Source organism: Hemitrygon akajei, chromosome 16 (assembly GCF_048418815.1).
Source record: "Hemitrygon akajei chromosome 16, sHemAka1.3, whole genome shotgun sequence".
NCBI lineage: Eukaryota > Metazoa > Chordata > Chondrichthyes > Myliobatiformes > Dasyatidae > Hemitrygon > Hemitrygon akajei.
This window is the reverse complement of record NC_133139.1, coordinates 75263469-75287871: the sequence shown is the minus strand read 5'-3', so window position 1 is coordinate 75287871 and position 24403 is coordinate 75263469. Positions and strand designations below refer to the sequence as shown.

General features: G+C 43.6%; 1 protein-coding gene across 1 annotated transcript in view; it reads right to left on the bottom strand.

Annotated features, from left to right (window-relative positions):
* Nucleotides 1-577: 577 nt before the first annotated feature.
* LOC140740194 (CD209 antigen-like protein C) overlaps nt 578-24403 on the bottom strand; it is a 55351-nt gene continuing 31525 nt past the window's right edge. Inside the window, exons 6-10 of the mRNA XM_073069209.1 lie at nt 17573-17629; nt 15800-15871; nt 14561-14706; nt 10625-10734; nt 578-1269 (exon numbers count right to left, since the gene is read on the bottom strand). Coding sequence (XP_072925310.1) covers nt 1122-1269; nt 10625-10734; nt 14561-14706; nt 15800-15871; nt 17573-17629 — 533 coding nt within the window. The 3' untranslated portion in view covers nt 578-1121. The remainder of the gene's footprint in view (nt 1270-10624; nt 10735-14560; nt 14707-15799; nt 15872-17572; nt 17630-24403) is intronic.

Genomic DNA, 24403 nt, shown 5'->3' with positions numbered 1-24403 from the left:
ACATGGGTTGAGAGTTACGGGGCAAAAGTTTAGGGGTATCACGAGGGGAATTTCTTTACTTCGAGTGTGGTAGCTGTGTGGAACGAGCTTCCAGTAGAGGTGGTAGAGGCCGGTTCGATTTTGTCATAAAAAAAAAATGGATAGTTATATGGACAAGCAAGTAATGGAGGGTTATGGGCTGAATGCAGGTAGGGGGGACAAGGTGAAAGTAAGCGTTCGGCACGGACTAGAAGGAACGAGATGGCCTGTTTCCGTGCTGTATTTGTTATATGGGTATATGTTATGTTTATATGTCATCTTCTCGTTATTATCATCCAGAGGATTACAGGAGGCTGAAGACGTATACTTAGCGATGTAGTAACAGGTTCTTACCCTCTACCATCAGACATCTGAGCAGATACGAAAACCTGACAAGTTTCAGAGTTGTACATATTTACAAATGTTTATACAAGTTTGGATAATAAATGAACCTTTGAACATTTAAATCATTGCACCTGAACATTTCCTCCTTATACTTTTATTGCAGAATTTAATTGGGTAATTTACAGACTTTTATGTCTTGTACTGACTTCGGGCTCAAAACGGAAATAATCACGTCGTATGTCACTGATAATAAAAAAAAGTTTCTAGTTGACTGCAAATTTTTCTGCCCTGTCACTTGTCCCAAATGCATTCCGTCAGTATTCTTTCATTATGCATATTTGTCTGTTTCCCTCTCAATTAATCAGGGATGCGTATCTCCTTCCCGTGTAAACGCAGCCACTTTTTCTGTAAAGCACATTTTCAAGCTGAAAGGGTTCACTGAGGAAGCTGGAGCACCTCCAGTTATTAGAAAATTTAAACCCTGGAGACAGTTTCCAATTGGTTTTTGAAAGGCGATGAATACTTTTATACTTTGAAGATAGTCATGATTTAAATTCATTACAGCTGGAGTAAAACAAGTGACGAACATGGAAATTCGAAATGAAGACTCTATAGTAAAGGAAACGAATGAGTGACTGGAATACTTTTTAAGCATTAGCACTATTCGGATAGAGTAAAATGTGTGCTTATACGACATTACATCTGTATATCATATTCAATATTGACAAACGGGGTCATTGCTCTCTTGATGCCAATTGCTATATTTGAGAGGCAATCAATGCAGATCTCTCACAGATCCAATGCTGGTTGTTATCACATGGCATATCATTCCATTTTCCACTGGCAAGTGTCTCCACACAGTCCTCGGCGTTCTTTTCATCATTTGGTTCCCCTTCCATCCAATTTCTAAATAAAAGAACAAGAAAAACAGTATTATTAATAGGGCGCCGAATTCAATCTCTGCTTTAGTTCCATATTCATGCTTCAGTCCATGGTGCAGCTAGAAGACCAGCATATGCAGGCAGGATCTGTTTTGTTTTCACAGAATCTCTAGATAGTACTGGGAATATACTCAGCAGAGGCCACTGAATGGTGAAATGGTGTATGAAATTTATGCCCACGCAATGCTATGTCTGTAGCACTTATTATCATCACTACAACAGAAATATCCACTCGGTCTGATAGACTTTCCGTTGCTTCTCCCTTTTGTGATCTGATGCGTTTGTTACTTTCACGTAGAAAGGCATGGCCTGGCATCTGGCATTTGACCCTTCCAAGTGGAGATGGCGATGACTGCTCCAATCATGACTTTGGCATACAGCTCTTTCTTGGTAAGTGCACAGAATCGAAATGCCGCTCTTCGTTTAGTAAATACTATTTATCATTACTTATAAGTTGATGTGTGGCGGCTATATAATAATAATCAAATGCATTTGTTTCAGAGCCATTTCTCTCTGTCTATTGCATGCAACTTCACCAGTTTTCATCAAGATCTTTCATTCTTCTAAATTTGAGGATGATGTTCACAGTCGCCTCTTTCAGCAAATCCGCTACTCTGCAGCAGTTGATTTGAACCTTCATTGTCTCATTCTGTGGTAAGTAATTTCATATTTTAATAGAACAAGACTGTTCACAATACTCCAGCTAATGTAACAACTACTTACTGCTGCATTCAAACTCCTTCAGAATAGAAACAAGGATACCTTTTCCTTTCTCAATAACTTGGTGGACATGTATTTGGCTTTCAATGACCTGTACATAAATTCACATCAGTTTATTCGAACATTATCATTTTCCAAGTTACATTTCAGTAAATATCTGTACATCAAACACCTCCAAACTGTTCCATCCGTCTTCAGGACTAACTCTCCCTCCTGCATCAAAGCGGCATATGCTTTGACTAAGTGACTTGATGATCGACTTATCAGCCTCCACTCTTGACTGCATGTTACCACTGGCTGTTATTTTGCCAGCAATCTTCATTTTTTGAGCCGAAGGGTGTGTCGAGCAACCGATCTCAACAATCGATCTATGGCTCTGAAACCAGCACTCCTGTAATAGAGTCATAGAGTACAGCACAGGAACAAGCCCTTCGCCGAGCTAATCCGTGTAGAACCATCCAACTGTATAGGGACTATAGCTCTGTATACTCCTACCATACAGGTGCCTATTCAAACGTCCTTTAAATGTTTAAGCCGAGCTCGCATGCACCACCTGCGCTAGCAGCACCTCCCATATGCTCACGCCACTCTGAGTGAAGAATTTTCCTAATTTTTCGCTCAGCATTTCACTTTTCATCCTTAACCAATGACCATTAGTTGTACACCCACCCAAACTGATTGGAAAAACCCTGCTGGCATTTACCTTACCTATACCTCTCATAGTTTAGCACGTCTTTATGAAATTTCTACTCCGACATTTAACTTCTATCGAATATATTCCTATTCAAATTTCCTCTAACTCAGGTGCTCCAGTCTGACACCATCCTTGTAAATTTTCTCTGTACTCATTCAACCTTAGCGATATCTTTCCTGTAGGTAGGTAACCAAGATTGCACTCAATACTCCAAATTCGAACTCACCAACGTCTTATACAACTTCACATAATACTCCATCTGCTGTATGCAATATTTTGATTTATGTAGACCAATGTGACAAAAGATTTCTTTCCGACCGTATCTGCTTGTAAGGCCAGTTTCAATAAATTATGGACCTGTAGTCCCATATATCGTTGTTCTACAACTCATCTCAGTGCACGAGCGTTCACTGTGGAGGTCCTACCCTAGCTTATCTTAACCAAGTACAGCACCTCGCACTTGTTTGCAATACGTTCCATGTAGCATTTTTAGCCCATTTTTCAGCAGGTTCAGATCCCACAGAAAGCTCTGATAGTCTTCCTAGTTGTCCACTACACCCCCCCCCCATCTTGCTGCCATTCGCAAACGTACTAAGCCATTTAAAGTATAAAGTTTGTAGTAAGATAGATTAGAGGGCTCGTCTAAGGAGGCTATTTGGCTGGAACTGAGGAATGGGAAGGTGTAGTAAAACTTATAGGGGTGTATTATAGACCACCTAATGGGGAGCGAGAATTGGAGGAGCAAATTTGCAAGGGGATAGCAGATATCTGTAGTAAGCACAGGGTTGTGATTGTGGGAGATTTTAATTTTCCACACATAGACTGGAAAGACCATACTGTAAAAGGGATGGATGGTTTAGAGTTTATAAAATGTGTGCAGGATTTTTTTTTGCAGCAATACATAGAGGCACCAACTAGAGAAGGGGCAGAGTTGGATATTATGTTAGAAATGAAAGAGGTCAGGTGAAGGAGGTAAGTGTTGGGGAATACATCGGGTCAAATGATCACAATTGCCATTAGATACAATATAATTATGAAGAAAGATAGTACTGGAGCCAGGGTTGAGATTTTGATTGGAGAAAGGCTAACTTTGAAGATATGCGAAAGGATTTAGAAGGAGTGGATTGGGCAATTTGTTTTATGGGAAAGATGTAATAGAGAAATGGAGGTCATTTAAAAGTGAAATTTTAAGGGTACAGAACCTTTATATTCCTGTTAGGTTGAAAGGAAAGGTTAAAAGTTTGAGAGTGCCAACGTTTTCAAGGGATATTGGAAACTTAGTTAAGAAAAAAAGAGATATCTACAATAAATGTGGGCAGCAAAGAGTAAATGAGGTGCACCAGGAATATAAAGAATATAAGAATAATCTTAAGAAAGAAATTAGAAAAGCTAAAAGAAGTTTCAAGGTTGCTTTGGCAAGTAAGGTGAAAATAAATCCGAAGGGTTTCTATAGTTATATTAATAGCAAAAGGATAGTGAGGGATAAAATTGGTCCCTTACAGAATCAGAGTGGACAGCTATCTGTGGAGCCAAAAGAGATGGGGGAGATTTTGAACAATATCTTTTCTTTGGAATGCACTAAGGAGTAGAGTATTGAATTGTGTAAGGTATGGGAAACACGTAAGGAAGTTATGGAAACTATGATGATTAAAGAGGAGGAAGTACTGGCCCTATTAAGGAATATAAAAGTGGATAAATCTCTGTATCCTGACAGGATATTCCCTAGGGCCTTGAGGGAGGTTAGTGTAGAATTAGCTGTGGCTCTGACAGAAACATTTCAAATGTCATTAGAAACCGTGAAGGTGCCGGAGGATTGGTGCATTGCTCATGTGGTTCCATTGTTTCAAAAGCGTTCTAAGAGTAAACCTAGCAATTATAGGCCTGTAAGTTTGACGTCAGTGGTAGGTAATTATATGGAAAGTATTCTTAGAGATGGTATATATAATTATCTGGATAGACAGGGTCTGACTAGGAACAGTCAACATGGATTTGTGCGTGGAAGGTAATGTTTGACAAACCTTATTGAATTTTCTGAAGAGTTTACGAGGAAAGTTGACGAAAGTAAAGCAGTGGATGTTGTCTATATGGACTTCAGCAAGGTCTTTGACAAGGTTCCGCATGGAAGTTTCAATCGTTAGGTATTAATATTGAAGTAATAAAATGGAATCAACAGTGGCTGGATGGGAAATGCCAGAGAGTAGTGGTGGATAACGGTTTCTCAGGTTGGAGGCCAGTGACTAGTGGTGTGCCTCAGGGATCTGTGCTGGTTCCAATGATGTCTGTCATATACATTAATGATCTGGATGATGGGGTGGTAAATTAGATTAGTAGGTATGCAGATGATACCGAGGTAGGTGGCGTTCTCGATAATGAAGTCGTTTTTCAAAGTTTGCAGAGCGATTTAGGCCAGTTAGAAGAGTCGGCTGAACGTTGGCAGATGGAGTTTAATGCTGATAAATGTGAGGTGCTACATTTTGGTAGCAATAATCCAAATAGGACATTTGGTAAATGGTAAATGGTAGGGCATTGAAGAATGCAGTGGAACAGAATGATCTAGGAATAATGGTGCATAGTTCACTGAAGGTGGAATCTCAAATGGATAGGGTGGTGAAGAATGATTTTGGTATGTCGGCCTTTATAAATCAGAGCATTGAGCATAGGAGTTGGGATGTAATGTAATAATTGTACAAGGCATTGGTAAGGCCGAATTTGGAGTTTTGTGTACAATTCTGGTCACCGAATTATAGGAAAGATGTCAACAAAATAGAGAGAGTACAGAGAGGATTTACTAAAATGTTACCTGGATTACAGCTGGATTACCTGGATTAAAGTTACAGGGAGAGGTTGAACAAGTTAGGTCTTTATTCTTTGGAGCATAGAAGGTTGATGGGGGCATGATAGAGGTATTTAAAATTATAAGGGAGATAGATGGAGTTGACGTGGATAGGCTTTTTTCATTGAGAGTTGGGGAGATTCAAGCAAGAGGACATGAGTTGAGAGTTAGGGGACAAAAGTTTAAGAGTAACACGAGGGGGAACTTCTTCTCTCAGAGAGTGGTAGCTGTGTGGAACGAGCTTCCAGTAGAAGTGGTAGAGGCAGGTTAGGTATTGTCATTTCAAGTAAAATTGGATAGGTATATGGACAGGAACGGAATGGAGGGTTATGGGCTGAGTGCGGGCCAGTAAGACTAGGTGAGAGTAAGCGTTCGGCACGGACTAGAAGGGCCGAGATGGCCTGTTTCCATGCTGTAATTGTTAAATGGATATATGATTATCAATGGCAATCCTTCGCGGCAGTTTACGGAGCAGCACTGAGTCCAATCGCTGAAGAGGCTTCATTAAAAAAAAGAGAAAAGGGATAAGGCAAGGGCAGGCGGAGCAGGAATTGTGTGACTGGACCAGTGTTAGTGTGGCTTTGGTTCATCAGATTTCAGAGAAGCAAGTATCTGATAAGCGTCTACGTTATTTTTGATTCTTCATTTCCTATGCCACAGTCAGTGCTAGGAGAATCGTGATAGGAACTATGTTTTCTCTTGTGTTTCGGATGCAAGAATTTCCGGAGATATTTATACTGCCAGATAATGATATCTGCACCAGGTACTTCGATCTCGAACTTCTCACAGAACGTTGAGGTACTGGAGCCGCAGTTCTATGATGTTCTGCTCATATTGGTGAATGAGTAAGTTAAAGGCATGAGCTATAGGGCTGTAATCACCCCTAGGTTTCAAGAGGCAGGTTACTGGGTGAATGCCAGAAGAATAAACGGAATTGGGCAGCATGTGTATCGTTCACCTGTGGCCGTTCCCCTCAATAATTAGTGTACCATTTTGGATATTCTTGACGGGGAATGCCTATTAGGAGAAGCCTCAGCGACCAGATCCATGGCGTTGAGTTTGGCACTGTGTTTCTGAAGAGAAGGAAGGTGAAAAAGTCAGCAGTAGTGATCAGAACAGAGGGATAATTAGAGAAATAAAGATAAGGTTCTGTGGAAACGATAGAGCCACCCTGATAATATATTGTCTCGCAGGTGCTCGGCTCATTGTTATCTCAGATAAGGCTATGGCATACTAAAGGGCTGTCTGGGGGTCCTGCACTATAACCTAGCACCTAATATACTGAACTCACTTTGCATAACCTCTTCACTCCTCCTACCTATGCCATTGGTACCTACCTGGATCACCAACTCGGGATGCTCACATTGTGAGGTGCTGAGGACTACATCCGAGATATCCGGGATGCTGGAACTAGGGAGTTACAATGCCACCGGGAATCTCGTTCTCGTAAACAGAATCTTTCAGTTCCCCTAACTAACAATTCCCTTATCACCAATAGGACGCCGCATCTCTCTGCTCCTTCGTTTCAGTTCCAGTCACCTGACCTCTGTGACTTTCATCTACTCGGCCATCCCCCTCAACACTCACCAAAGTGTTATTCAGGCAGAAGGCCCCAGGTGTATTCTAATGGCTATTTAAACCCTTTCTCCTTACTGCCTGTTACCTCATTTCCTGTGTCCTTCACCTTGGTGGTACCTACCGCTCCATATGTCCTAAATATCACCCTTCAGCTTCCCAAATGATCCGGACTTCTTAATTACCAACTCCATATCCTTAACAGGTGGTGACAGAAGCTGTAGTCGGGTGCATGTCTCGTACGGAGTTCTCCCTGTTTTCCCATATCCCGCCCAGGAGCATTCAGCTAGAGTTCCTGCTATCCCCACTGTTCTAACTTAGCAAATATAAAGAAAGAAAAACAATAAACACACATGTGGAAAATTCTACATTCATATATTCACTTTTTCTGACTGAAGCCTCTCCTCGTTGAAGTCTCAAAGAGCGAAAGTCTTAAAATCCCCACTCTAACACTGCCCGCCCTAACATTGGTCGGTCCGCTTTCCCCGCCTTATTTTAGTTTGTTCTTGCCAATCAATCCTGATTCTGAATGGCCGCTGCTCTAAAACAGCAAGCTGTTGCCAGTCGATGCATTATTGTGCTCAACCAGCGAAGCTGAGTGAGCTAAGTCTTCTCACGTTTCGGATCTCCGAATGGCCGCTGCTAAAAAATGAGCCCCTAAAATGGGGTAATAGAATCTTCGGTTATATTCTATGTTTTTTTATGAGCGGGTTGGCTTCCATGATTCTCATCTCAGGACTTAATATTCTTCTACCCACGTGCCTCTTTCCTACTTCATGCATTCAAGATTTCCCTGTGAAATCGGCTCGCGACGGCAACATAGGTCGAAGGCGCAGGTTATTCCCTCTACAGGAACACTCACTGCCTGCTCCTGAGGCTCGTTCTATGTGTGAAACTGTTACATGTTCGCCAATGCCCTTTCAACTGCTGTTTTTTGCCTAATACCTCCAACATTATATATAACCAGATATGAATTACAACATGGAAACAAGCCATTTCGGCCCTTCTAGTCCGTGTCGAACGCTTACTCACCTTGTCACCACTGACCCGCACTCAGCCCATAACAGTCCATTCCTTTCCTGTACATAAACCTATCCAATTTTACTTTAAATGACAATACCGAACCTGCTTCTACCACTTCTACTGGAAGCTCATTCCACACAGCTGCCACTATCTGAGTAAAGAAATTCTCCCTCGCGTTACCCTTAAACTTTTGCCCCCTAACTCTCAACTCATGTCCTCTTGCTTGAATCTCCCCAACTCTGAATGGAGAGAAGCCTATCCACGTTAACTCTATCTATCCCCCTCATAATTTTAAATACCTCTATCAAGTCCCCCCTCAACCTTCTATGCTCCAAAGAATAAAAACCTAACTTGTTCAACCTTTCCCTGTAACTTAGGTGCTGAAACCCAGGTAACATTCTAGTCAATCTTCTCTGTACTCTCTCTATTTTGTTGACATCTTTCTTATAATTCGGTGACTAGAACTGTACACAATACTCCAAATTCGACCTTACCAATGCCTTGTACAATTCTAACATTACATCCCAACTCCTATACTTAATGCTCTGATTTATAAAGGCCAACATACCAAAAGCTTTCTTCACCACCCAATCCACATGAGATTCCACCTTTAGGGAACTAATGCACCATTATTCCTAGATCACTCTGTTCTACTGCATTCTTCATTGCCCTACTATTTATCATGAATGTCCTGTTTGGATTATTCCGACCAAAATGTAGCAACTCAAACTTATCAGCATTAAACTCCATCTGCCATCGTTCAGCTCACTCTTCTAACTAGCCTAAATCTCTTTGCAAACTTTGAAAACCCTTCATTATCCACAACACCAACTACTTTAGTATCATCTGCATAATTCCTAATCCAATTTAGCACCTCATCATCCAGATCAATAATGTATATGACAAGCAACACTGAGCCCAGTACAGATCCCTGAAGCACACCACTAGTCACCGGCCTCCAACCTGACAAACAATTGTCCACCAATAATCTCTGTCATCTTCCATCCAGCCACTGTTGAATCCATTTTACTATGTCAATATTCATACCTAACGATTCAACCTTCCTAACCAACCTTCCGTGCGGAACCTTTTCAAAGGCCTCACTGAAGTCCATATAGACAACATCTACTGCTCTACCTCGTCAACTTTCCTCGCAACCGCTTCAAAAAAATTCAACATGATCAGGAGGTCAGAAGTCTTTGTTTTCACAGACCTAGTGATTCCGCGACACCAGACCCACAACTTTCTACAAAATTCAATTTTATGACCAGGCATTAAATCCATATACATACTGTATAGCCCCCGTTGATTCTTCGGGCCGCTGTACACAGCCGATGTCCAATACAATCAACGCTCTCTGGAATACAGAGTTAATGCAATCTTTTCAATATACTCAGGGACCACAGATCCACGTTTCACTTTGGGTAGCTCCAAATCTTTCTTCTAGCCTTAAATCTTTGTTTTAACCACCGATCGGATAAGCATCTGCAGATCCATTCCTGGATCTGTTGTAAGGCGAGTTTTTTGTGCCAGTTAAGAAGGCCTTGATTCACCAGTCACACCACAGAAGGAGACGTAAGCTTAAAGCATTAAAAAAAAACAGAAGCAGAACGGCAGTATTTATAAATTGTCGAGTAGCTGAGCTGTGAGTAGATGATGTGTGCTTTAAATAGCAAATGTGAGGACATTGCCATCGAATTCTTGTTCATACGCATGAGCATTAGGGAGGCCAAAGCTTCAAGTTAAAAATACAATACAATTCTGTCAGCTACATTTGAAGTTTAAGCTCAAAATCCAGCCTGGTGCTGCAGGGCGTTAGAGAAAAAAAATTACTGATGCTGGAATTTGCTGGGAATTCAAAATGCTGCAAAACTTTGGATTTTAGGATGCCCCAATAGAGCAAAAGAAATTATCGACAATTAGGGTCCAGAAGCTGTATCTGGAATAAGATTAGAGGGATGTGCGAACTTTATAAAGAGGAGTGAATGTCAGGTGAGACAGGTAGACCACTTAGTATAATGGGCAGAAAGAACCAGGTGAGTGAGGGAGAGCTGTATACTTAGGCACAGGGTTTGTATAGTGACAAGCCAAGACACATGGACTAAAAGTGCGCGAGTGCGATATGGACGAAGGACGTGAAAACGGCCCATTAAGGTAGATAAGTGGAGGGCAGCGGGAGGATGGAATCTAGTGAACTATGTGGTTTGTAGGTGGGTGGAAGTAGGTGGGCGGGTGATGTAAGGGAGGGAAAAGGGGCTAGAGAGGGTATGGCAAATAGAACAAATATGGGAGAACAACTGCTGAATCACAAGCTGCGTAAACCATTACTACAGACAGTAAGGTCTAGCTGACATTGGAAAATCTGGTTATATCATTATGTTGTAAATAATTCCCGGAACATGAAGTGCTGAGGTATTTTGTTTTCTCTTTATCATTCAAAGTCAGAGAGGTGGAACAAACTAGAAATAAACTCACGTTGAAGAGGAAGAATAATCAGTTCCGTCCACCCAGCGCCAATCACCTTCAGACGCAGCATCACTGAGGCCAATCCAGTAACGATTTTGAAGGTTCTCTCCCAAAAAGTCCTGCCATGGAAACGGAAATACCTCATTGTATGTAGTACCTACCAATAATTAATTTAATGGTATTGATCAACTCCGTAGTTGATATACTAATAAACAAAGCCCAATTTCACTTCGAAGCAGATAAATGGTCCAATGAAAGTGCGTGAGAATGACACTGGATCGTCTTTTTTAATACTTTCTCCGTGGGTGCGTAGTTGGCATGATCAACAGCTCAAAATTGCAGCGGCAATGGCATGAGAAGAAGGGATACTTTAGCTAGACTTTCGTAGCTGTGCTAAGACACCGACATTGACTTAAACGGACTCCAGGCGTTCACTTGTCTTACATCTCCAACCATTCCGCCAGCTTTGCTTTGGCAACTAAGAATCTCTACTTTTTCTGACTTCTGTGGAAGAGTTTCTGTCCTGAACCTTTCCCGAATTTACTTTTTCACAGATGCTATTGGCTGACCGTCCTTTGAGCGCCTCAATGTAGAAAAACAGAAGTACTAAAATGCTACCTTTGAAGTTATAGCTTTGAGAAATTCGGAGTGTTTTTGAAGCCCCTCGTGTCCCCTACGTCTGCTGGTTTTCTCCCTATAGTTTTACCAGGAACATACAAATTAGAAATGTTCCTTTGAAGCTGTTTAAATAAATGAATGTATCAGAGCGACCGATAAACAGTTGATTAAGGAATATGCTTTATGCTCTGTTGTTGAATGTTTTGTGTAGTTTTGGAGCTGCAAAGTAAGAGAGCATCATTTTAACACAGACCTGCTTTGTGTCTTTGCATGATGGCTTAGAAGAACAAGCATAAGTTTTACAATGCTGTCCAAACCATCCACGGTCCAATAAATCAGTGTGTAAATAAACCCCTGAAAACAGCAGATGGTCAAACACTTCTGAAAAGTCGGAATACCATTCTGCTGAGGTGGGTTGTGCATTTTTAACACCCTGCTTAATCAGGATTCTGACGCAGACCCCAGCACCCTGGACGAACTGCCTGATCTTCCTCCTATCGGCGACCTCAGTCTACCAGCAACCTTCCAGAAGCTTCTATCAGCTGTCCATTCCCTTAAGAACAATAAGTCCCTTGGCGCTGACAATATCCCTGTCGAGTTACTGAAGAACGGAGGGTACATGTGTATGCGTACCCTCTACCAGTACATCACCAAGAACTGGACTGACGAGAACATTCTACAGCAATGGAGAAATGCAAACATCGTTGTAATTTATAATAATAAGGTTGACAAGGCCATCTGCGACAAATAGTAGGAGCATTTCACTCCTTCCTCTTGCTGGAAAAGTCCTGACTAAGGTGATGCTTCAGAAGCTCATCAGCAACATCACCGAGTCAATGCTGCCTGAATCACAGTGTGGAATTACAAAGAACAGGAGCACGATCGACATGATCTTCAAAGACCAGCAGCTTCAGGAAAAGTGCCAGGAGCAACATCAAGACCTGGTTATGGCTTTATCGACCACTCCAAAGGATTCGACACTGTGCAAAGAGAGCTCTTATGCGATGTCCTCCTCAGGTTTGGCTGTCACAATAAATTTTTAACATACTCCGCCAGTTCTATGATGGGATGACTGCTCGGGCGATCATAGGAGGACAAGTGTCCGAGCCTTTCCTTTCACGCACAGGGGTGAGGCAGGTGTGCATGCTAGCGCCAGTGCTCTTTAACATCTTCCCCTTGTGTGTTATCAAGCTTCTCCACAACGAGATTGAGGATAGCAGCGGTGTGGCAGTGGACGTCAGATTAGATGGCAACCTCTTTAACATCAGGAGGCTCCACGCAAACACCAAACTCCATAGAGAACGGGTTCTGGAGCTGCAGTATGCAGATGACTGTGCTCTTGTGGCCCATACACCAGAGGATCTTCAGACTATCTTTGCTGTGGTGGTGAGAGCGTACAGCAGGATGGGGCTGACCGTCAATACCACCAAGACAGAAGTGATTTGCCAATGAAGTGCTGGTGTCCCACCCACCCTACCTGCCTTCACTGTTGGTGATGAAAAGCTGTCAGAAGTGGCATCTTTCAAATATCTGGCGAACATTCTCTCTGAGAATAGTGGTATTCACGACATCCACAGCCGCATTAAACAGGAATCAGCTGACTTTCGGAGACTTCGGCGTAGAGTCTTTCAGAACAGGAGACTTCATCCCTCCACAAATTTAGCTGTAGACCTAGCGGTCTGTGTCACCACCCTCCTTTATGACTGTGAAGCTTGGGTAACCTACAGCCGATACATCAAGTCCTTGGAGCGCTTCCACATAATCTGCCTTCAGCGCATCCTGGGAATTACTTGGCGTGAGCGGGTGCCTCACACTGAAATATTTGTAAAGACCAACTGTAGAAGTATTGAGGCCAGGATCACCCAGCGTTAGTTGCAGTGGCTGGGGCACGTGATAAGCATATCCCCATGTTGTCTACTCCGCAGAGTGTTATACGGCCAGCTACATCATGGTCGACGCTCAGCTGGAGGGCAGAATAAGCGCTATAAGGATCAAATGAAGAATGTTTTAAGGAAGTGCAAAATCAGACCTGAGGACCTGGATGTTGTTGGTGCTGACGATAACACTTGGCAGGAGCTGTGTAGGGATGGGGTTTGTATTCTGGAGATGGAAAGAGCAAACATCAGACAGCAGAAGAGAGCCAGGAGAAATGCAGCCATGGTTGCCGTCACTACCCCCACTATCACTACCACTACCACATATACACGTCGCACTGGCAATAGACTTACGGGTACAGGAAAGGACTATATTGTCATCAAATCTCTCATCGTTTTGGTGTGGACGTCTTTATCTGATTCTGATGGACAACCGAAGAGAAGAATAAGAATAGAATACAAAGCCTCAGAGAGACACCTTACAACCATGAGACAAATATGCCTTTTGTACGTTTTCCAAGTCGGAGATGACTCCCAGGATGTTGATTGTTGGTGGAACTAAACAAAGAGTCTGTGTCCGTTCCCAGCCATATTTCAGTCTGTGAATGCTCGTGCATTACTGCGTTTAATGTTAAGTAAAACTGAGGGAAGATCCTGGCTTGGAATGCCAGTTGTTAAGAACTCGCAGGTTTCGTTTACTGTGGTCAGTCGCTGGAAGAGCACCTAAGTAAGGCGGTCAGTCACAGGCTTCCGCGGTCTGTACAGATTAAAATACAGAGCAACACACGTGGGGGGGGGGGGGGTGGGAGGGTGGGGGAGGGGGAAGGGGAGGGAATACAAATCCGTAGAAGTGGATTTTGGGATATCCTGTGGGACCACTCATCCACTCATCTGTTAACCCTTGCCTGTGTATGATGTGTAGAATTACTAGAAGACGGTATCCCTGTTGCAGGTAACTTCCGATAATAATTTGTCTGTGGATTTGGAACGACATGTCGGACAAGAGCTAAGGCGACATTTGTCTCGTTTTACCAACGTGGAACCTGTGGAATTCTTCGTACTTACCTTTTCACTACGTTTCACCTTGAGTTACAAATATTATAAGTAGATACTTATAAAGATAGTGATCTTAACATCAAACCCAGACTCCATGTGTAATCTACTGCTGCCAGTTGATTTCTAAAACGTTACAGTTCGTAATACTGTAAACTCGATTTTCAGAGGTTATAATATAACAATGAATAGCAACATGTTTAAATAAAAGTGTATAAATAAATAAATGAAAAAGAGCTGGCATTGATCGGGAACAAAGATTTATCCAGACAGTGACTAGAAACAGCCCAGCACTCAGTTATTTATGGCTTCGCTCTGCTTTTGTGACTCAACACCATCACGAAGTGAGGAGCAATTAAAAGATGCTGGTCACCTTGACTGTTGAAAAAGAAACTCCTACCTGTTCTTCGGCATTGTTAATGACAACAAGATGGGCATCTACCGATGCACACTGTCTCTGAGCCTCTACCCAGGTTTTTGTACTTAAAGAAAAACGATAACAGCTATTCCTGAACAGAGTCCATTGCGTGGGACATCGTGACTGATCTGTGAAGAAATTGAAGTACTGTTAATGTCGAAGGCAGTGTGCTGTTTTGAATTGACATATTTCAGGGATATTTGAATGCGGAGCATATGGGGGAAATCCCTGGATGGATGAAGCCTCAAAAAGGTGGCATTCAACATTAAGGACCCCCATCACCGAGAACATGTCCACTTCTCATTGCTACTATCAAGGAAGAGGAAAAGTAGCCTAAAGACACAAACTCAACGTTTTAGAAACAGCTTGTTTCCCTCCGTCATTATATTTCTGAATAGACAATGAACCTACGAATACTTCCTGAGCAAATCTCCCTAGAGTTTTGCACTACTTATTTATTTTTGTTATAAATATATGCTTTTTAATTTATCGCTTTATTACCATATGTTGCATTGTATCGCTAACATAAAAAGCAAATATCACACGTGACATTATATAAAACCAGATTCTGATTCTGATTCTTATACATGGATGGACATATTTCAGGGATACTAGGTTGCGGAGTGTAAGGACGACATCACTGAATGGATAATGCCACAGAAAGGTGGCATCCATCATTCAGGACCCATATCACCCAAAACATGTCCCTTACTCCTTGCTACCATCAAGGAGGAGGAGCAGAAGCCTGACGACACACACTTATTGTTTCAGGAACAGTTTAGCGCACTCGGCCATCTGAACAGCCAATAAACGCACGAGCACTTCAACAGCAACCCCCCCTCTTTTGTGTTACAACTTAATTTATCGTCCTGTCGTATCAGGATCCCAGTACTGTTGCCTTGGGGGTTGATCCAACGGAGTTGTTTCGGCAAAGGAGTTTGAAGCCGAAGTGATTTTTTTTCCCAAAATGGACGTTGCATCTGGTGGTTATGGGAAAGTGTCGGAGCAGGATGGATGGAGAATGGGTGTCGGAAGAGAAGAGAAATGCAGTAACAGGAAACATTTAAGAGGAAGAGGGTTAGAGTATGATGATTTGTTGTATAGGTCTGGGTAGCTGAAGCAATTTTAGCAAACAACGCCCCTCTGCACTGTATTAACATTCGTGTAGGTTGAAGCTTAAAAATTGGGGATATATTTCTAGCTGATAATGTTTTAACTTACTGTCACTCCGCTGCAAAATATCTTTCTGAAGTTTGGCGATGGTGCCCTCCATCTTGCCGTAGTTCGCTGCAACTGAATGAGGACAACACATCAGATTCTGTTGTTTTCGTTCCCATCCTGCCCAAGTCTATGTCTTAAAGAACGAAGACAATTGTCATCAATATCACTGATAATATAATAAAAGGTATAACAATGTTGCACACAATTATGTTTGGTATTGAATCAGTCAGCGAGAAAGACAGTCAGGCTCATTACATTCTTTCGTTTTCAATGAAAGTGGAGTCATAAACCAAAATTGCGCCAGATATGTGTTTCCCTGGAAACACACACAATATGGTGGAGGAACAGGGCTGGTCAGACAGTATCAGGTTGGTCAGTGGAAAGGAATAAACAGTGAACGTTTCGGACCGAGGCCCTTCATCAAAACTGGAATAAACGTCCTGAAGTCACATAGGTACAGAGAGGGAAGAAAGTTGTACAAGGTGGGAGGTGATGGGTGAAACCAGCGGATTGGGGGGGGAGTTAGTAAAAGACTGGGAAGTTGATTGGTGAAAGAGATAAAGGGCAAGAGAAGCGGGACTCTGATCAGAGAATGGCATAGAAGAAGTAGTCCATAAAAGAAACAGAAGAAAGAGGGGCACCAGAAGGGGGCAATGGAGAGGTAAGAAAAAGGTGAAGAGAGTGAAACAAGAATGGGGAATGATGAAGAGGGTGGCTGTGCAATTGCCGAATGTTTGAGAAATTGATGTTTATGCCATCAGGTTGGAGGCTACCTATAATGTGAGTGTGGCTGCATCCTGGAAGTAGAGGGGGGCATGGACTGACATGTCTGAGTGGGAATTGGAAGGAGATTTATAATGAGTGGCTCCAGGGAGATTCGACTTTTTTTGGTGGACTGAGCAAAGGTGCTTGGCTAAGCGGTCTCCCAAACTATGTCGGTCTATACCAATATACAGGAGTCTGCAGCGCGAGCATCTGATCAAGTAGATGATCGCAACAGATTCACAGCTGAAGTGTCACACCAACTGGAAGGACTGCTTGCAGCTCGGAATGGTAGTGTGGAAAGTGGGTTAGAGGCAGGTGTGGCACTTGTTCCGGTTGGAAGGGTAAGTTCCAGGAGGGGGATAAATAGAGTAAGACGTGTGAACAAGGGAGCCGCGTAGGGACTATACCAACGGAGAATGGACAGTGGGCCAAGAAGTGTCAGGGAAGGATGTGCTTGGCGGTGGGAACCCATAGGAGATTCGGTAGTTACAGAGAATTATGTGCTGGACACGCAGACAAGTGGGTGGTAAGTGATGACACGGAGAACCCTCTGCCTGGTGGGTTGGCGGGAGGATGGGGTGAGACAGAAGTACCCGAAATGGAAGAAATACGGCTGCGAGCAATGTTGATGGCGGATAATACGCGACACAACGTTAGTGACTCGCAGCAGATTCACACGTGGGATATGACTGAGAGCCAATTGCAGACAAAATTTTTACACAATGATTTCAAGTAACGTCCTGAATAGGGCTGGGGCAAGGCAGCTGCTATTTCTACAGGATGGATAGATGGGGCTCAGTGAGGTGGGACATGATAGAGTACGCATTGTAGTGACACTGACACTTTCAAATTATCTCTCTTTTCTTCCATTATCCACAGGTAGAGACAATGTCCTCCAGCCTAGAAATCAGTTCGAACCCTTACTGACGGCGGGACTCAGGAGAACAAATGAAGGATATGAACCATCTGTATGTACAGCAAATCAACAAATTGTAGTTTTACACTCACCATTACTCTTCCACTGAGAAAGCTCATTCTTCACACCAGCGATTGATGTTGATGTATCTGAAATGTAAAACAAATGTTCACCCGCAAATAATCATCTGGTCTTAGAGGGAGATGGTCTGCTATCCAAAATACTTCTTCATCATTATTAGGCAGTAGGACATTTTCAACAACAGGCATCTTGCGACGGATCCAGATCACACAAGTTCGATCATTCGTGGTTGCATACAAAACATTATTCACTGCATTATACGTAATATGATAGTAATTGAAAACGATGGGCCGCTGATTCTGAAGGCTATTGCTCGGATATGGAAATAACATTTTTGAAGGTCGGAAAGGCTGCTTTTTGCAATAAAAGGAAGATTAACAAGACATTTTCACGGGGAGTATAAGAACTGTGACGGGTACTGGAGAAAAACATTGAGCGACTGCCACACCAGCTGGAATGGAATAGGGCGAAAATCAATTAAGAGGAATATATATCAAGCAATTTGGGGGATTTGAGGAGGCTGGCTTCTTGTGCATACTATAGTGCGGTGTTGAATCTATATTCAAAATTGATGGAACAGCCACAAAAGTTCAGCCAATTATTACAGCCCGCTGGAACATGTTCCAAGTGAAGTGGGGCTATGTTGCAAATTTAGGTTTGCTATGTTGGAAATTTTTTTATCGTCATTGATACGATTGCCCTGTGCCTCTTTTTCTATAGCGATATTCGATGGCTGCGCGACTTAATGTCGCTGGGATGTTAAACTATCCTTCTCCTCCCCGTTTCGGATTTCTGTGGCTCTTTCTTAAGGCACTACAATACCTCGAGGTTGATTCAAGAAACTCTCTTTCCATAAGTTTCCTTCGGTTCTTCTCCAATTAGAAAACATCCTTCTCTCTAACCCGATAGCTCAGCATGCGGTGTCCATTTATGAAGAAACAGTGACAGATAGTTCCTGCCGTTTAAAAATAAAGACGTAGAATCTCTGCCGATGTAGAGCCAATATAAACAACGAAAAGGAGAAATAGAAGCCCGAGATGCAGTCATTGAAATCTGTTTTCTAACAGCTTCAGATTTTGTTTATGATCCTGGAGGATTTCCCATTGTTTCCATTCCTAACTATTTTCCCGTCTTACACATCATGCGAGTGGTGTTTTAATTATTCTCCAAAACTGCACATCACAACAGCAGTATGTGCAACTATTTTAACAGCGAAGACAGCACAGATATTCTTGATATGATGAACTGATTGCTCTTTTTCTGTATTATATCTACTGTTAAATGACGCAACACGGTGATTCTGCAAGCTCTCATTCTCTACGCACTGCTAATAGAGCTGCTCTTCCACCAGTGACACTGAAATTGAAAGAAGAACTTGTGACTCAAAAAGGCAATATTAAAGTGGTTTGCCTCAGCCATTCCTTAAGTACTCCAGAACGTTATCAGCTTGGCAAAGTATGTGGAAGGTGGCGATTCTGCTAGTATTGTATATGACTCCAGTTAAAACATTGTTTAAGCTTTGTATCTGCTTCTGCTCACGACATTACTGACACAGTCTGTAGAGCAATAATGACTGCAACCGAGATTCACCAACATTTGCAAGGACTGGGAAGTAGTACTTCTGAAGATCGGATAGGCTGAAGAAACTTAGAAGCAATTTGCTGCAGATATATGACATGACCATGCGCTGGAGAGGTTCGACGTGCTCCGTCCATTCTGACTCACCCGTTTCGCACCTCCTGAAAGATCAGAAATATTAAAAAGTCCTAACAAGATAACAGGACCATACGCTGTATGGGAAAATGTAACCTTTAAGATTCAATTGCATATTTTACGATGGCCGGCCGCAAACATGTTCTCTATTTAACTTAATTATCGGCACTACCTCCATCTGTGAATTTAGCTCAGTCCTTCTGTCTCCATTTTACAGGCTGGCTAACTTGTCTTCCGTTTTTAGATAGCGCTGGTGAAGTACAGAATTAACATAGCTTCAGCAAACCAAACTACTAAGTTATGAATCAAACAATCAAAAATAATCACTGCAATGAATATCCTGCAACTTCGTTTTACTATTACAGCTTTTGAACAACCTGTATTTTTGCGGTGTGAATTCAAGCATGTGGTGGACACGCGCCGAATCAAGACGGCAGAGCACAGACTCCTGAGCGGGCAACAAGCCAATGTATGGCCATTGCTAGAGCGGATTTGGAGGCGAAAGTATCAAGAAGTTCATTTCCTCTACCAAAGTGCATGTCATGGTCTGGTCCATGAAATCCGCAATCTGGTTCGCAGTCCGGTCCAAGTCCTTATTCCAGGTTTTCCGGGTTTCCCCAGCTATGTTGAGGCAGCTCATTCTTGTTTGGGCTGGCCTCGTAAATAGCTTCAGGATTAAGCCTTGGGCTGCTGGATTGTTCCTGTCCTAACCCCCTGTCTGTATCCCTTCCCTTCACTTCCACCCAGATCGTCGCCTCACCTCTGCCTGGAGCCTTGCCTCGCCTCGCCTTCACTCTGCCTGGAGCCTTGCCTCGTCTTGCCTGTGTCTGTAGCCTTGCGCGGTTTGGAACTGTCTGTCGGTGTCCACGCCTTCGCAAGGTAGGTCCCGCCGTTTTGCCGCTACCTAGCGTTGGGAACTATCTCTCCGTGTCCATGCCTTCGCTAGGTAGGTGTGGCCGTTTTCCCGCCACCCAGCGTTGTGATCTGTCTCGTCGTGCTCAGCGTTCTGTGTAATGAATCCCGGCCCTACGTCCTGTACCCAAAGAAGGGTCCCGGCTCGGTGTTCCATGTTCCTGTCGCTTCTGGGTTCTCGTCACGTCCATGTGCCTTGCCCAGCACAGGAGTAACTTGCGCAGCCCGGTGCTGGGATTCCCTCGTCCTGTGCTGGGATTCCCTTGTCCTGGAGTCTCACGTCCAGTCCAGTTGTCTCTTCCTCGACCTAGGCTCTGTGTTTTCGTCTTGACCATATGCCTCGCCCAGCACAGGAGTACCTTGCCCAGCCCGGGTGCTGGGGTTCCCTCGACCTGTGCTGAGGTTCCCTTGTCCGGTCCAGGAGACTCACGTCCAGTCCAGTTGTCTCTTCCTCGACCTAGGCTCTGTGTTTTCGTCTTGTCCATATGCCTCGCCAAGCACAGGAGTACCTTGCCAACCCCGGTGCTGGAGTTCCCTCGACCTGTGTTGAGGTTCCCTTGTCCGGTCCAGGAGTCTCACGTCAAGCCCTGTGCCTCTCCTCGTCCTGTAGCCACGTCTTGTCCTCGCCGGGTTCTGGAGTCCGAGCTCGAGTCAAGACCCAGGTTCTGGGTCTTTGTCCAGTCTCTTGCTCGGAGTCCAAGCCCAGGCTCCTAGTCCTTTGTTCCATGTCCTGGTTCCCTATTCTCGTCAGGTCCTAGCCCAGGCCCAAAGTTCTTGTCTCATCCGGGGCCGGTGTCATGTGCAGTGTCCTTTCTTCCCCACTTTCCTTGCTTCCTTCTCACGCCTAGTCCAGTTCCAGGTAGTTCAGTGTCTGTGTTTTGCTTTTGGGTCCACTCCCAACGAACTCCTTATGACAGTGCATGACCGTAAACTTCTCGGTACTGTATTCCATCTGCCAATTCGCAACCCATTCTTCTAATCGGGTTGTATTCTTCTGTAGGCTTTCAACTTCTTCAAAACTAACTGGCCCTCCACTTATCTTCAATTCATCTGCAAACTTTGCAACGAAGCCATGAATTCCATTGTCCAAATTATTAACATATAACAGAAAGAGAATCGGTCCCAACTCTGTGGAACACCATTAGTCACCGGTAGCTGACCAAAAATGGCTCGCTCTATTCCCACCCTTTGCCTCCTTACAATCAGCCACTGCTTTAATCTTTCTTGATACAACATGTCAAAGGCCTTCTGAGAATCCAGGTACACGACATCAACCAATTCTCCTTTGTTTATCCTGCTAATTATTTCTTCAAACAATTCCAACGGATTTCTCAGACAAAATATTCCCTTGAGGAAGCCATGCTAACTACAGTCTACTGCATGATGCGCCTCCAAGTACCGCAAGAACTCTAATTAATAATTGACTCCAACATCTTCCCAAACACTGTTCAGACTAACTGACCTAAAGTGTCCTACCTTCTGTCTCTCTCCCTTGTAGAACACTGGATTGACATTAGCAATTATCCATTCTTCTGCATCGATTTTAGAATCTAGTGATTTTTGAAAGCTCATTACTAATGCCTCGTTAACCATCACGTTCAGCACCTGAACTGCCTCTAGTATCGTTTTCTATTAAGCAGATCTCCACGCTCCCTTCCCTTTTATACTTTACGTACCTGAATAATTTTTTGACTGGCTACCTTATTTTCATGTTCCGTCTTTACTTACCCTCTTAATTATTTTTGTTACCTTCTGATGAATTAAAAGCTTCCGAATCCCCCAACTGTCCACTAATTTTTATTCTATTATGTGCCCACTTGTTGGCTTTTTTATTGGCTTTGACTTCTCTTTTAGCCTCGGTTGTGTCATCTTGCCCTTAGAATACTTCTTCCTCTTTGCAAATGCATATGTCCTGTGCTTTCCAGTTTGCTTCTAGAAACTACAAACTTTGGCTCACTACCATCATCCCCACCAGTGTTATTTTCCAAGCAATTCTGGCCATCCCAGTTCCCAGGCCTTTGTAATTCCCTTTACTCCACTGATATATCCGATTTTAGCCTCTTCTCAAATTCAAGTGTGAAATCGATCGTATCATAATTACTTTCCCCTAAGGGTTATATACTCAGGGGAGCAGACAGAATATTTTGCGGACATGAGAAGGAAACCCGCATGGTTTGTTGCCTCCCGGCTGCCAGGGTCCGGGATGTCTCTGACCGGGTGAATGACATCCTGGTACGAGAGGGAAAGCAACCAGAAGTCGTGATACATGTTGGGACCAATGACATAGGCAGGAAGAGGGACGAGGTCCTGAAGTGTGAGTTTCGGGAACTAGGCAGAAGGCTGAGGAACAGGACCTCAAGGGTGGCGTTCTCAGGATTGCGGCAAGTACTACGTGATAGTGATGGTAAGAATTGGAGGAGATGACAGTTGAATGCGTGGCTGAGGAGTTGGTGCAGGGGGCAGGGTTTTAGATTTTTGGACCATTGGGATCTCTTCTGGGGAAGGTGGAACCTATACAGATTGGATGGGTTGCACCTGAAGTCGAAGGGGAGCAATATCCTTGTTGGTAGGTTTGCTAGCATGGATCGGGAGGGTTTAATCTAATTTGCAAGGGGGATGGGGCGCGGAGCGATAGAGCAGTGAAAGAAGTGCATGGAGTAAAGCCAGATCTAACATATAGAGAGGCTTTGAGGAAAGAGCAGCAGAATAAAAGGTATAAAGGTAGTAAGGTAGAAGGGCTAAAGTGTGTGTACTTCAATGCAAGAAGCATCAGGAACAAAGGTGATGAACTGAGAGCTTGGATACATATATGGAATTATCATGTAATGGCCGTTACGGAGACTTGACTGGCACCAGGGCAGGAACGGATTCTCAATATTCCTTGGTTTCAGTGCTTTAAAATGGATGGCGGGGGGGGGGGGGGGGGAAGGTGAGGAGGGGTGGCATTACTGGCCAAGGATATTATTACAGCTGCAAAAACTTTGGGTAACGTAGCAGGATCCTCTTTTGAGTCAGTATGGGTGGAAGTGCGGAGCAGGAAGGGAGCAGTTACTCTACTGGGGGCATTCTATAGGTCCCTTGGCAGCAGCAGAGATAACGAGGAGCAGATTGGGAGGCAGATTTTGGAAAGTTGCAAAAATAACAGGGTTGTTATCATGGGTGACTCTAACTTCCCTAATATCGATTGGCACTTGATTAGTTCGAGGTTTTAGATGGGACAGAGTTTGCTAAGTGTGTCCAGGATGGATTCCTGTCACAGTATGTTGACAGGCCGACTAGGGGCAATGCCACACTAGATCCAGTATTAGATAACGAACCGGGTCAGGTCACAGATCTGTCAGTGGGTGAACATCTGGGAGGCAGTGATCACGAGGACAGGAAAAATTTTAATTAGGGAAGGGCAAATTATGAGGCTATAAGGCTGGAACTTGCGGGTGTGAATTGGGATTATGTTTTTGCAGGGAAATGTACAATGGACATGTGGTCGATGTTTAAGGATCTCTTGCAGGATGTTTTGGATAAATTTGTCCCGGTGAGGAAGATAAATAATTGTAGGGTGAAGGAACCATGGGTGACAAGTGAAGTGGCAAATCTTGTCAGGCGGAAGAAGGCAGCATACCTGAGGTTTAGGAAGCAAGGATCAGATGGGTCTACCGAGGAATATAGGGTATCAAGAAAGGAGCTTAAGAAGGGGCTGAGAAGAGCAAGGGGGCATGAGAAGGCCGTGGCGAGTAGGGTAAAGTAAAACCCCAAGGCATTCTTCAATTATGTGAAGAACAAAAGGATGACATGGAGTGAAGGTAGGAAAGATTGGAGATGAAAGTGGGCAGATGTGCCTGGCGGCTGTGGAAGTGAGCGAGGTCCTCGATGAATACTTCTCTTCGGTATACACCACTGAAAAGGAACTTGATGACGGTGAGGACAATATGAGTGAGGTTGATGATCTGGAGCATGTTGATATTAAGGGAGAGGAAGTGTTGGAGTTGTTGAAATACATTAGGGCGGGTAAGTCCCCGGGACAGACGGAATATTCCCCAGGATGTTCCACGAGGCGGCGGAAGAGAATGCTGAACCTCTGGCTAGGATTTCTATGCCCTCGTTGACCACGGGAATGGTACCGGATGACTGGAGGGAGGCGAATGTTGTCCCCTTGTTCAAAAAAGGTAGTAGGGATAGTCCAGGTACTTATAGACCAGTGAGCCTTACGTCTGTGGTGG